This window comes from Hylobates moloch, unplaced genomic scaffold (genome assembly GCF_009828535.3).
Source record: "Hylobates moloch isolate HMO894 unplaced genomic scaffold, HMol_V3 SCAFFOLD_1, whole genome shotgun sequence".
NCBI lineage: Eukaryota > Metazoa > Chordata > Mammalia > Primates > Hylobatidae > Hylobates > Hylobates moloch.
The window spans coordinates 112,732,472-112,746,345 of NW_026652276.1; the positions used below are offsets into that span (position 1 = coordinate 112,732,472).

General features: G+C 39.0%; 1 protein-coding gene and 1 pseudogene across 1 annotated transcript in view; one reads left to right on the forward strand and one right to left on the reverse strand.

Moving 5' to 3' along the window:
* LOC116463898 (zinc finger protein 273) overlaps nt 1–13,874 on the reverse strand; it is a 41,486-nt gene that overhangs the window by 9,230 nt on the left and 18,382 nt on the right. The window contains exon 4 of the mRNA XM_032757717.2: nt 415–1,785. Coding sequence (XP_032613608.1) covers nt 415–1,785 — 1,371 coding nt within the window. The remainder of the gene's footprint in view (nt 1–414; nt 1,786–13,874) is intronic.
* Nucleotides 3,736–3,866, forward strand: LOC116810006 (U2 spliceosomal RNA; annotated as a pseudogene).

Below are 13,874 nucleotides of genomic sequence, written 5' to 3' on the forward strand. Positions count from 1 at the left end.
TTTCTCTAGTACAAAATGTGTACAATAAGATCTATGATACAAACAAAGGTACTACAAACCTCTTTGTACTTTTCATGTTTCTCTTCAAAATAAATACTCTGCTGCACTTCGCAGGCTTATATTGTCTGAAAGATCTTTTGACAGTAATTTCATTGATAATGCTTTTTTTATTAAGTACCAACTCATTGATGCTAAGATATGAGCAGATAGATATTAATGACTTTTCCATTCTTTATACAATTTTTCTCAAGTATAAATGCTTTCCTGTGCAATAAGGTATGAGAATTAATTAAATGTTTTGTCACATTTGTCACACTTCTGGGAGTTTTCTCCAGTATGAATTATCTTATCTACAATCAAGTGCGACAACCACTTAAAGGCTGTCACATTTTTCACATTTCTAGGATTTCTCACCCGTATGATTTCTTTTATGTCTAGAAAAGTTTGAGATGTTGTCAAAAGCACTGTCACGTCTTTTAGGTTTGTATGGTTTCTGTCCAGTATGAATTTTCTTATGTCGAGTAAGGTTTGAGGACCGGTTAAAAGCTTTGCCACATTCTTCACATTTGTAGGGTTTCTCTCCAGTATGAATTCTCTTATGTTTAGTAAGAGTTGAGGACCAGTTAAAGGCTCTGCCACATTCATTACATTTGTAAGGTTTCTCTCCAGTATGAACTCTCTTATGTTCAGTAAGGGTTGAGAATGCCCTAAAGGCACTGCCACATTCTTCACATTTGTAAGGTTTTGCTCCAGTATGAATTGTCTTATGTTTAGTAAGAGTTGAGAATACACTAAAGGCTTTTCCACATTCTTCACATTTGTATGGTTTCTCTTTAGTATAAATTCTCTTATGTTTAGTAAGAGTTGTGGACCGTTTAAAGGCTTTACCACATTCTTCACATTTGTACGGTTTCTCTCCAGTATGAACTATCTTATGTCTAGTAAGGGTTGAGGACTGGTTAAAGGCTCTGCCACATTCTTCACATTTGTAGGGTTTCTCTCCAGTATGAATTCTCTTATGTTTAGTAAGAGTTGAGGACCAGTTAAAGGCTTTACCACATTCATTGCATTTGTAGGGTTTCTCTCCAGTATGAATTATCTTATGTTTAGTAAGGGTTGAGAATATACTAAAGCCTTTGCCACATTCTTCACAATTGTAGGGTTTTGTTCCTGTATGAATTATCTTATGTTTAGTAAGGACTGAAAATACACTAAAGACTTTGCCACAATCTTCACATTTGTAAGGTTTCTCTTCAGTATGAGTTTTTTTATGTTTAGTAAGAGTTAAGGACTGGTTAAAGGCTTTGTCACATTCTTCACATTTGTAGGGATTCACTTCAGTATGAATTCTCTTATGTTTAGTAAGATTTGAGAACTGGTTAAAGGCTTTTCCACATGTCTTACATTTGTAGAAATTTACTCTAGTAGCAGTTTTCTTATGCTGAGTTAGTTGTGAAAGTATGCAACATGATTTGCCACATTCTTTACATTTGAAAGGTTTCTTTCCAGTCTGTCTTTTCTTATGTATATTTGAATTTGAGAATTTATGAAGGACTTTAACATATTTATCACATTGAAATATTTTGCTCTGGGTAGTTGTCAAACATTGGTTAAGTCCATTACAACCTGTTTTGTGCACCTTATGCTCATCCACACTTTTACAGCCTTTTCTTAATTGTAAATTCTCATGTCCATATTTTCCATATCTTCTCAGTATCACTTTTTGAAAAGAATCTTTTAAGCCCTGCTTTGGCCAAAGGTCTTGGGCAAAATGAGAACACACAACTGAAAGAAATAAAAGTAACAATTACTCCACTTACTAGACTCAGATGAATATACTTTACAAATCTAACCTATAAAAATATACAAACTACATAAGCAAGATGGTATAGCAAAATACCACAGGCCCTAATTCCTTCACAGACATATCAATGTAACAAAAACATACTGACCAAGATACATTTGTGGAAAATTTATAAATAAGTGTGTGCAGTGCCCCAGGTGAGCACAATGCAAAGAGCCATATAGAACAAAAAGAAAAGTCTACTGCAGGTCCGGTGCAGTGGCTCATGCCTGTAATCCCAGCATTTTGGGAGGCCGAGGCAGGCAGATCACAAGGTCAGGAGTTCAAGACCAGCCTGACCAACATGGTGAAACCCTGTCTCTGGTAAAACCACAAAAATTAGCTGGACATGGTGGCACATGCCTGTAACCCCAGCTACTCAGGAGGCTGAGGCAGGAAAATCCCTTGAACCCAGAAGGTGGAGGTTGCAGTGAGTTGAGATTGCACCACTGAACTTCAGCCTGGGTGATAAGAGCAAGACCCTGTCTCAAAAAAAAAAAAGGAGTAAATTGCCAACTCTTGGTTTCTTTTTGAACAGAGAAGAAAAATAGTGGCACACACATATTCATTTCAGACTTCTAGGGGCCTTTCCAGACACTGGTTTCTGTCTCTCCTGACAAATGCAAAAGAAATGGTGATATACTATGGAATAACATTTTGAGTCAGCTGAGACCCAAGGTGAATGTTGCAGCAGCAGAGAAACTGCAGTACCACAGGCAAGGAACAGGTGTAGCAAGTGATTACTGACTATTAAGAAGAAACATGGCCGGGCGCGGTGGCTCACGTTTGTAATCCCAGCACTTTGGGAGGCCGAGGCGGGCGGATCACAAGGTCAGGAGATCGAGACCACGGTGAAACCCCGTCTCTACTAAAAATACAAAAAATTAGCCGGGCGTGGTGGCAGGCGCCTATAGTCCCAGCTACTCGGAGAGGCTGAGGCAGGAGAATGGCGTGAACCCGGGAGGCGGAGCTTGCAGTGAGCCGAGATTGCGCCACTGCACTCCAGCCTGGGCGACAGAGCGAGACTCCATCTCAAAAAAAAAAAAAAAAAAAAAAGAAGAAACATGAACAAACTCCTTTAACTAAAAAACCCAAAAAATTTCAGAAAAGACACATTTTAAGAACATGTTTGAGAGACTACCAAAATCTCTAGCCAAGACAGTTGGTTTCAGACTATGCCAAGACAAAGATACGTTATAAAGATTGTGATGGGTAGCTTGTTTTTAATGTCCAAATCTCAATAAAAAATTATAACGCATACAAAATATGAAGGCAACATGGCCTCATCAAAAACATTATAAAATTTTCTGAAAGCAACTATTAAAGAATGAAGCTGTAAAAATTAATTTTAAAAATTTAAAATAAATTGAATAATAATGAATTAAATAGGAACACAGACAACTATTGAAAATCAGAAATATGAGGATAAAAACAAGTGTTAAAATTATCAAAAACAAATTGTTAAGGTAAAATGACAAAAAAACTAAAAAATTTTAAAAGTAGGAAAAACTGATGTAAAAATGAAGATACTCAACAAACTAGGATATACACAAAGATATTTATAACACACACATATATAAGCACGATTTCAACAGTCACAGGCAAGACAATCTTGGGAGCTGTAAGATGAAAGTGATGTGTCATTTACAAGGATAGTCTTATGAGAAAACCAGTGAATTTGTCCAGAAAATTTTGCAGGCCAGAAAAAAACTGTGTGATATAGTCAAAGTCCTTAAAAACCAAATCCTGAAAAAGTATATTGGCACTCCATTTGCCCTACATATCAAAGATGGTGAAAAGGAGTTATTTCCACTGAAAATAACATGATGCAAGAAAACAACACATAATCATATGAAAATACATAACTTTCTGGGAGATATATGCACATACACATCGCTTCTCGGCCTTTTGGCTAAGATCAAGTGTAGTATATGCACATACACAAAAATACTATTCCTTAGCATTATCATAATGGTGCAGTACACATTTTTAATTATTCTCTAGAACTTGAAAGATAAAAGCATAGAAATTATTATAAACAACTGTTAATGGACATATAACATAAAAAGATATAATTAGCACCATCAATAACAATGTTGTGGGCAGATAAAATGAGGAAAAAACTTTGTATGCAGCCAGGCGTGGTAGCTCATGCCTGTAATTCCAGCACTTTGGGAGGCCAAGGCGGGTGAATCGCAAGGTCAAGATTTCGAGACCAACCTGGCCAACATAGTGAAACCCTGTCTCTACTAAAAAAATACAAAAATTAGCCAGGCATGGTGGCGCGTGCCTGTAGTCCCAGCTACTCAGGAGGCTGAGGCAGGAGAATTGTTTGAACCTGGGAAACAGAGGTTGTGGTGAGCCGAGATTGTGTCACTGCACTCCAGCCTTGGCAACAGAGCGAGACTCTGTCTCAAAAAAAACAAAAACAAACAAACAAAAAAAACTTTGTATGCAACTGAAGTTAATTTTTTTTAACAGGTTAAACTATATTGTTATATCTTTTAGAGGTTTTATGTAATCCCCAAGGTACTCCCAAAAATATCTGCATGGATACACAAATAAGAAAGAAATGAAAGCATATCACTACAAAAATCGCAAAGACACAAAGGAAGATAAAGAAAATGAGAGACAAAGATACAAGAATCAAATAAAACAACTAATAAAACGACATCAGTAAGACTTTCTCCTTCAGAAAATTATTTGAATATATATAATTAACTTTCCAATCAAGAGACATACATTCAATAAAGCAATTTATTTAAAAAATTGAAAAATCGGCCAGGCGCAGGCTCATGCCTGTAATCCCAGCACTTTGGGAGGCCGAGGCGGTGGATCACCTTAGGTCAGGAGTTTGAAACCAGCCTGACAAACACGGCGAAACCCCATCTCTTCTAAAAATACAAAAATTAGCCAGGCATGGTGGCGGGCGCCTGTAATCCCAGCTACTTAGGAGGCTGAGGCAGGAGAAGCGCTTGAACCTGGGAGGCAGAAGTTGCAGTGAGCTGAGATGGTGTCACTGCACTACTCTAGCCTGGGTGACAGAACAAGACCCCCCCCCCCAAAAAAAAAAAAAATTGAAAAATCAAGATCCAAGTTGCCTTTCTACAAGAGTCAGCAAAGATCTAATAATAAAAAGACTGAAAGTGGCAAGATGGAAGTAACATTCCATGCAAATATTAACAAAACGAGAGCAGCAGACATCAAAATAGTATTACACAAGCTACATCTTAAGTAACTGTCATATTTTATAAAATGTACTTTAAGTCAAAACTCCAAAGAGACAAGTAAGGACATTAAACAATAATAGATTCATGAGAACCTATGACAAATTTGCACACACGCACGTGTGTGTGTGTGTATGTGTGAGTGTGTGTCTCACATTAGGGTTCCAAATATATAAAGCAAATATCAACAGAATTGAAGAAACACATAGAGAACAATATAATTATAGACTATTTTAATATCCCATTTTCTATAGTAAGAATAAAACAAGACAGAATATTAGTAAGAGAACAGAGGACCTGAAGGCAGTATAAAACAAATATTCCTAACATAGGTATACAAAACTCAACATTAAGGTACACACCCTTATCGATAGCTCATACAACTTTCTTCTTGATAGACCACCAAATAAGTCAAGAGTCTTAAAAAGTATTTTAGAACTGAAATTTTATGGATTACTTTCCATAACAAAAATGGAATGACAATATAAAACAATAATATTAAAAGCTAACAAGTTTACAAATATATAGTAAATTAAACCACATTCTTTAGCATGCTTTTGTTCAAAAGTCGAAATTAATATTGTGAAGATGTCTATACTGCTCAATGTAATCTACAAGATTTAATGCAATGTTTTCTCAAGTTCTCATTGCATTTTTGAAGACATAAAAACAGCAACCCCTAAAGTATATGGAATCTCAAGAGACAATAAAGTACCTAACAATCTTAAAAAAAAGGAACAATGTTGGAAGCATTATAGTTTCTGATTTAAAAACATATTACAAAGTTACAGAATTAAAACCATTTGCTACAAGTATAAAGGTAAAAAAAAAAGGAGACTAATAAAATAGAATGCAGCACATATATATACTTTCACATATATGGTCATATGAAGAGTCATTTTCATACCCATAATTATTATACCATTGCTACTGAAAGCCAATAGGTAAAAGCAATGCAAATTTCTGTCACCAAATCATTATTCAGTACATATGATCTGAAATATAAAAATACTTGGCCAGGCACTATGGCTCATGCCTGTAATCCCAGCACTTTGGGAGGCTGAGGAGGGCAGATCACACAAGGTCAGGAGTTCGAGACCAGCCTAGCCAACATGGTGAAACCCTGACTCAACTAAAAATACAAAAATTAGCCGGGCATGATGGCATTCGCCTATAATCCCAGTTACTTGGGAGGCTGAGGCAGTAGAATCACTCGAATCCCAAGGGGCAGAGGTTGCAGTGACCCAAGATCATGCCACTGCACTCCAACCTGGGTGAAAGAATGAGAATCTGTATAAAAAATAAAAATAAATAAACACACACACACACAAAACAAACAACAACAACAACAACAAAACTGGACTGTCACTCAGTTTTCAAAAAGCAGAAGATATTCTAACAACTATAACGATAAATCTTGATGACATTATGCAAAATAAAATGAGCCGCCACAAAAATACAGAGTTTGTATGAGATATATGATGCAGTTACACTCCTAGAAAAAAAAGAGTAGTGTTTGAAAAGTGCCATGAAAATGGGAAAAGTTGGTAGTTGTTTAATATGTGTTGAGACTTAGCTTTGTAAGATAAAAACACTTAGTAAAATGTTGCATAATATAATTAGTATGACTAAACTGAATATTTAAGAATATTTATTGTAAATTTTGCGATTTTCTTTTTTTCTTTTTTTTTTAAATTTTGAGACACAGTCTTGCTCTTTCACCTAGGCTGGAGTGCAGCAGCACCATCTCGACTCACTGCAGCCTCCACATCCTCAGCTCAAGCAATTCTCATGCCTCAGCCTCCAGTAAAGCTGGGATTACAGGCATGCACCACCACACCTGGCTAATGTTTTTTATTTTTAGTAGAGACAGGGTTTCACCATGTTGGCCAGGCTGGCCTCGAACTCCTGACCTCATGTAATCCACTTGGCTCAGCCTCCCAAAGTGCTGGGATTACAGGTGTGACATGGACTAATCACTTGATCCCAGGGGTTTGAGACCAGCCTGGGTAACATGGCAGAAGCTCTGTCTCTACAAAAAATACAAAGAAACTAGCCAGGCACAGTGGCTCACACCTGTAATCCCAGCACTTTGGGAGGCGGAGGCAGGAGGATCACTTGAGGTCAGGAGTTCAAGACCAGCCCGGCCAACATGATGAAACCCCATCTCTACTAAAAATGCAAAAATTAGTCGCTGTAATCCCAGCTACTCAGGAGGCTGAGGAAGGAGAATCACTTGAACCTGAGAGGCAGAGGTTGCAGTGAGCTAAGACCATGCCACTGCACTCCAGCCTGGGTGACAGAGGGAGACTCTGTCTCGGGGAAAAAAAAACAAAAAAACAAAAACAAAGAAACTAACTGGGTATAATGGTACATACTTGTAACCCAGATACTTGAGGGACTGAAATGATAGAATCATCTGAGTTTGGAAGGTTGAGACTGCAGTGAGCCATGATCACACCACTGCAAACCAGCGTGGTTGACAGAATGAGACCTTATCTCGAAAATAAATAAATAAATACAATTAAAAAAAAAAAAAAAAAAGGAAATAGAATGCCAGAGTGGCTTAAGAAAAAAGCATAAAATATGCTGCCCATAAGAGACTCATTTTAGCATTGAGTCAAATAGGCTGAAAGTAACCGATTGGAAATATCTATGTTCTGTGAAAATAGTAACCACAATTGGGTGAGGTGGTCATAATCATATCTGACACAATATGCTTTAAGTATTAGTGGCTGGGCATGGTGGCTCACACCTGTAATCCCAGCACTTTGGGAGGCTGAGGTGGGTGGGTCACCTGAGGTCAAGAGTTCGAGACCAGCCTGGCCAACATGGTGAAACCTCATCTCTACAAAAACACAAAAATTAGCCAGGCATGTTGGTGGGGGAGTGCCTGTAATCCCAGTTACTTGGGAGGCTGAGGCGGAAGAATCACTTGAACCTGGGAGGTGGAGATTGCAGTGAGCCGAGATCGTGCCATTGCACTCCAGCCTGGGCAAGAGAGCAAGACTCTGTCTCACAAAAAAAAAAAAAAAGAAAGAAAGAAAAGAAAGCATTAGCATGAGGCAAAGACTGATATTATATAATGGTAAAATAGGTCAATTTACCAGGAATCCATAACTATTATATGTATCTATCTGTGTATGTATGCATAACATCAGGGCTCCGATACATACATAGCAATTACTGACAAAAGTGAAGCAAGAAATACATACCAACATAATAATAGTAGACATCAAGACCCCATTTTCAAAAATAGAAAATTCAAATAAATTAATAAAACAAAGAAAACTTGAGGCTAGGTGTGGTGGCTCACACCTGTAATCCCAGCACTTTGTGAGGCTGAGGCGGGCAGATCACCTGAGGTCAGGAGTTCGAGACCAGCCTGACCAACATGGCAAAACCCCATCTCTAACAAAAATACAAAAATTAGCCAGGTGTGGTGGTGGGCACCTGTAATCCCAACTACTCGGGAGGCTGAGGCAGGAGAATTGCTTGAACCCGGGAGGCAGAGGTTACAGTGAGCCAAGATCGCAGCATTGCACTCCAGCCTGGGTAACAGAGCAAGACTCCGTCTCAAAAGAAGAAAAAGAAAGAAACCTTAGACATTATAGACCATATTAATTATTTTGCATATAGAGGAATACCTGAGAGGGGATAATTTATAAAGAAAATAAAGTTTACTTGGCTCACCCTTTAGCAGACTGTACAAGAAGTGTGTGCCAGCATCTGCTTCTGGTGAGGGTCTCAGGAAGCTTACAATCACGATGAAAGGCAAAGACTGGACATATCACATGGTAAGAGAGAGCAAGTGTGAGGTGAAGGAGCCAGGTTCTTTTAATGAACCAGCTTTCATTTGAATTAGTAAAGTGTAAGCTTTCTGATTATCAAGAGGATGGTGCCAAGCCATTCATGAGGAATTTTGCCTCAGACCCAAATACCTCCCATCAGCTCCCATATCCAACATTAAGGATTACATTGTAGCATGAGGTTTGGAGAACATGGACATTCACACCATATTATAGATCAACTAGGCTTAACAAACACGTAGAAAACTTACCAGTCAAATGCAAGAGATTACACAATATTTTTATTTACACCTAGTGTATTCTGTTAGGATACATATCAACTCATTTAATTTAAGAATACTATGGCCGGGCACGGTGGCTCACGCCTGTAATCCCAGCATTTTGGGAGGCCAAGGGGGGCGGATCACAAGGTCAGGAGATGGAGATCATCCTGGCTAATACGGTGAAACCCCATCTCTACCAAAAATATAAAAAAACAATAGCTGGACGTGATGGCTGGCTCCTGTAGTCCCAGCTACTTGGGAGGCTGAGGCAGGAGAATGGCGTGAACCTGGGAAGCAGAGCTTACAGTGAGCCGAGATCGAGCCAGAGCACTCCAGACTGGGCGACAGAGCGAGATTCTGTCTCAAAAAAAAAAAAAAAAAAAGAATACCAGCTAGGTACAGTGGCTCATCCCTATAATCTCAACACTTTGGGAGATAAAGGTGAAAGAATCACGTGGGGCCAAAAGTTTTGAGACCAGCATGTACAACCTAGAGAGACCTTGTCCCTACAAATAACCAAAAAAATTAACCAGACATGGTAGTGCATGACTGTAGTCCCCAACTACTGAAAAGCCTGAGGTAAAAGGATCACTTGAGCCAAGGAGGCTGAGGCTGTAGCCAGTGAAAACCATGCCACTGCACTCCAGCCAGGATGACAGATTAAGATCCTGTCTCAAAACAACGAGTGTAGAGGACCAAAATTATACACTGTGTGTTTTCTGACCAAAAATGAATGATACTAGCAATTAAAAGCAAAAGTAAAACTGGCAAATCTTAAAATATATGAAAATAAAATACTCTTCAACATATTTTTGCTCAGGGGTCAAAACATTAAATTTTTTTAAAATGTCGGCCAGGCATGGTGGCTCACAGCTGTAATCCTAGCACTTTAGGAGGTCGAGGTGGGTGGATCATCTGAGGTCAGGAGTTTGAGACCAGCCTGGCCAACATGGTGAAACCCAGACTCTACTAAAAAAAAATACAAAAATTCAGCCGGGCGCAGTGGCTCACGCTTGTAATCCCAGCACTTTGGGAGGCCGAGGCGGGCGGATCATGAGGTCAGGAGATCGAGACCACGGTGAAACCCCATCTCTACTAAAAATACAAAAAAATTAGCCAGGCATGGTGGCAGGCGCCTGTAGTCCCAGCTACTCGGAGAGGCTGAGGCAGGAGAATGGCGTGAACCCGGGAGGCGGAGCTTGCAGTGAGCCGAGATTGCACCACTGCACTCCAGCCTGGGCGACAGAGCGAGACTCCGTCTCAAAAAAAAAAAAAAAAATACAAAAATTAGCTGGGTGTGGTGGTGTGAACCTGTAATCCCAGCTAATCAGGAGGCTGAGGCAGGAGAATCGCTTGAACCTGAGAGGCAGAGGTTGCAGTGAGCCAAAACTGTGCCACGGCACTCCAGCCTGAACATATAAATTCAATATAATTTCTATAAAAAATCCCAATAGCACAGATTTTACAGAAATATTGTTAAATTTTGATTATGAACTGTAGTCAAATATCCATGAAAAAAAAACAAACAGGCATTACACTTTCTGATTTCAAAACATATTAAAAGATACAATAACCAAAACAGCATGGTACTGACACAAAAACAGATAAACAGATGAAAGAACAGAACAGGGAACTCAAAAATGAACCCTTCTGTATATGATCAAATGATCTTCCACAAAGTTGTCATGAGCACAATAGAGAAAAGATATTCTCTTCAAAAAATAATGTTGAAAACTGGATCTCAACACCAATAACAGAAGATTGGATTATTTCCTTGAACCATATATGAAAAATATTTTAAATAAGATATTTAGAAAATTGATCAGGTGCGGTGGCTCACGCCTGTAATCCCAGCACTTTGGGAGGCCTAGGCAGGAGGATCACACAGTCAGGAGTTCGAGACCAGCCTGGCCAACATGGTGAAACCACATCTCTACTAAAAATAGAAAAATTAGCCAGGCGTGGTGGCGCACGCCTGTCTACCTACTCAAGAGGCTGACGCAGGAGAATTGCTTGAACCTGGGAGGCGGAGGTTGCAGTGAGCCAAGACCAGGCCACTGCACTCCAGCCTAGGTGACAAAGCAAGAATCCATCTCAAACAACAACAAATCTCTTAGAAAAAAATATAGGGCAAAGACATGACATTGGTCTTGGCACCATTTTCTTAGATACGACATTAAATGCATAAGCAACAAAGGTAAAGAATAAAAAAATTTAACTACACTATATTTCAAAATTTTTGCACATCAAAGAAAACATTGAATAATGTGACAATGCCTCTTACTAAATGGGTGAAAACATTTGCAAATCACATGTGATGGGAGTTAATATTCAGAATATACAAACAACTCTTAAAGCAGAAAAATAAAGTTGAATAACTTGATTTAGAAATGGATGAATAATTGAATGATATTTTCATCAAAGAAGATACACAGGCCAGGCACAGTGACTTGTGCTTGTAATCCCGGTACTTTGGGAGTTCGAGGCAGGAGGATTATTTAAGGTCAGTAGCTCGAGACCAGCCTGGCCAACATGGTGAAACTCCATCTTTACCAAAAATACAAAAATTAGCCAGGTGTGGTGGTGCACACCTGTAATTCCGGCTACTTGGAAGGCTGAAGCAGGAGAATCTCTTGAACCCGGGAAGGCTGGAGGTTGCAATAAGCTGAGATCATGCCACTGCACTTCAGCCTGGGCAACAGAGTCCATTTCAAAACACACACATACACACACACACACCTACACACACACACACACACAAATGGGAAAAAGCATTTGAAAGGACACACAAAATCACTAATTTATAGAGAAATGCATAAAAATCACAATAAAAAACAAAATCATGTCACATCCAACAGAATGGCCACTACTAATTTTTAAAAACATCAAATCTGTTTATCATTTTTATTGGAAAATAAAACCCATGTTGATGGTTGGTGAAAAACCAGATGCAGCCATTATTTAAAAATGTTATAAATGTTCCTCAGAAAATTAAAAATGAAATAATCATCAAATACAACAATCCCATCTATGAATCTGTATCCAAAACATGCAACACAGGACCTGAAAGACATATTTGAACATTCACATTTATTGTACCACTATTCACAAAACCCAAAAGGCCGAAGCAACCCAGATGTTCCTTGAAGACATCAAAAAATGTAACATATACATACAATGGAGTATTATTCAGCCTTAAAAAGGAAATCTTGTCACATTTTAAGATAAACTTTGAGAATATTATGTCTCCTGAAATAAGCCAGTGACAAAATGATGGATACTATATGATTCCACTTATATGAGATATCTTAAGTATCACACTGTATTTTTAGTAGAGACGGTCACACTGATCAAAACAAAAAGTGGAATGGTGCTTGTCAAGGGCTAAAGAGAGAGTAAAATGGACAGTTGTTAATGGGTATTGAGTTTCAGTCTTACAAAATATAAAATTTCTAGAAGTTTTCAGCATAACAATGTGAATATACTTTACATGTCTGAAATGTACAGCTTTTTTTTTTTCTGAGACAGGGTCTCACTCTGTCATCCAAGCTGGAGTACACAATTTTGGCTCAATGCGACATCAAACTCTAAGGCTCAAGTTATCCTCCCTTCTCAATCTCTCTAGCAGCTGGGACCACACGTGCACACCACCATGCCTTGCTATTATTAAAAATTACTTGTAGAAAGGGTGTCTTCATATGTTGCCCAGGGTGGTCTCAAACATGTGGGCTCAAGTGATCTTTCTGCTTTGGCCTTTCCAAAACCTGGGATTACAGATGTGAGCCCCCACCATACCTGCCCCTGAAATGTACACTTAAATAGATTTAAGATGGCAAATTTTATGTTATGTGTTTTTTGTTTTTTCTTTTTTTCTTTTTTTTGAGACAGAGTCTTGCTCTTTTGCCCAGGTGGGACTGCAGTGGCGTGATCTCGGCTCACTGCAAGCTCCGCCACCCGGGTTCACGCCATTCTCCTGCCTCAGCCTCCCGAGTGGCTGGGTCTACAGGCGCCCGCCACCGTGCCCGACTAATTTTTTGTATTTTTAGTAGAGAACGGGGTTTCACCATGTTAGCCAGGATGGTCTTGATCTCCTGACCTCGTGATCCACCCGCCTCGGACTCCCAAAGTGCTGGGATTACAGGCGTGAGGCACCGCACCCGGCCTGTTATGTGTTTTTACAAGAATTATTTTTTTAAAAGAAAAACTGAAAAAATACACAATTATAAATCTTTCCAAAAATCACCTTCAAACAACAAGTGTTTCTCTTACATAAAGAAAACATATATTCAGGCCAGGTGCGGTGGCTCACACCTGTAATCCTAGCACTTTGGGAGGCCAAGGCGGGCGGATCACGAGGTCAGGAGATCCAGGCCACCCTGGCTAACACAGTGAAACCCCGTCTCTACTAAAAATACAAAAAAATTAGCCGGGTGTGGTGGTGGGCACCTGTAGTCCCAGCTACTCGGGAGACCGAGGCAGGAGAATGGCATGAACTCGGGAGGCAGAGCTTGCAGTGAGCCGAGATCTCGCCACTGCACTCCAGCCTAGGCGACAAAGCGAAAAAAATAAAAAAAAAAAAAAAAGAAAACATATATTCATTGTTAAAAACACATGGTGAAAAGAAGACTATTTCTATGACTACTCACCTAGATAAAACAACTATTAAAAATCATCTAAGAAAGAATATATACAAGATAAGCCATAACCAAAATTGAGGTCATATTTATAGGCA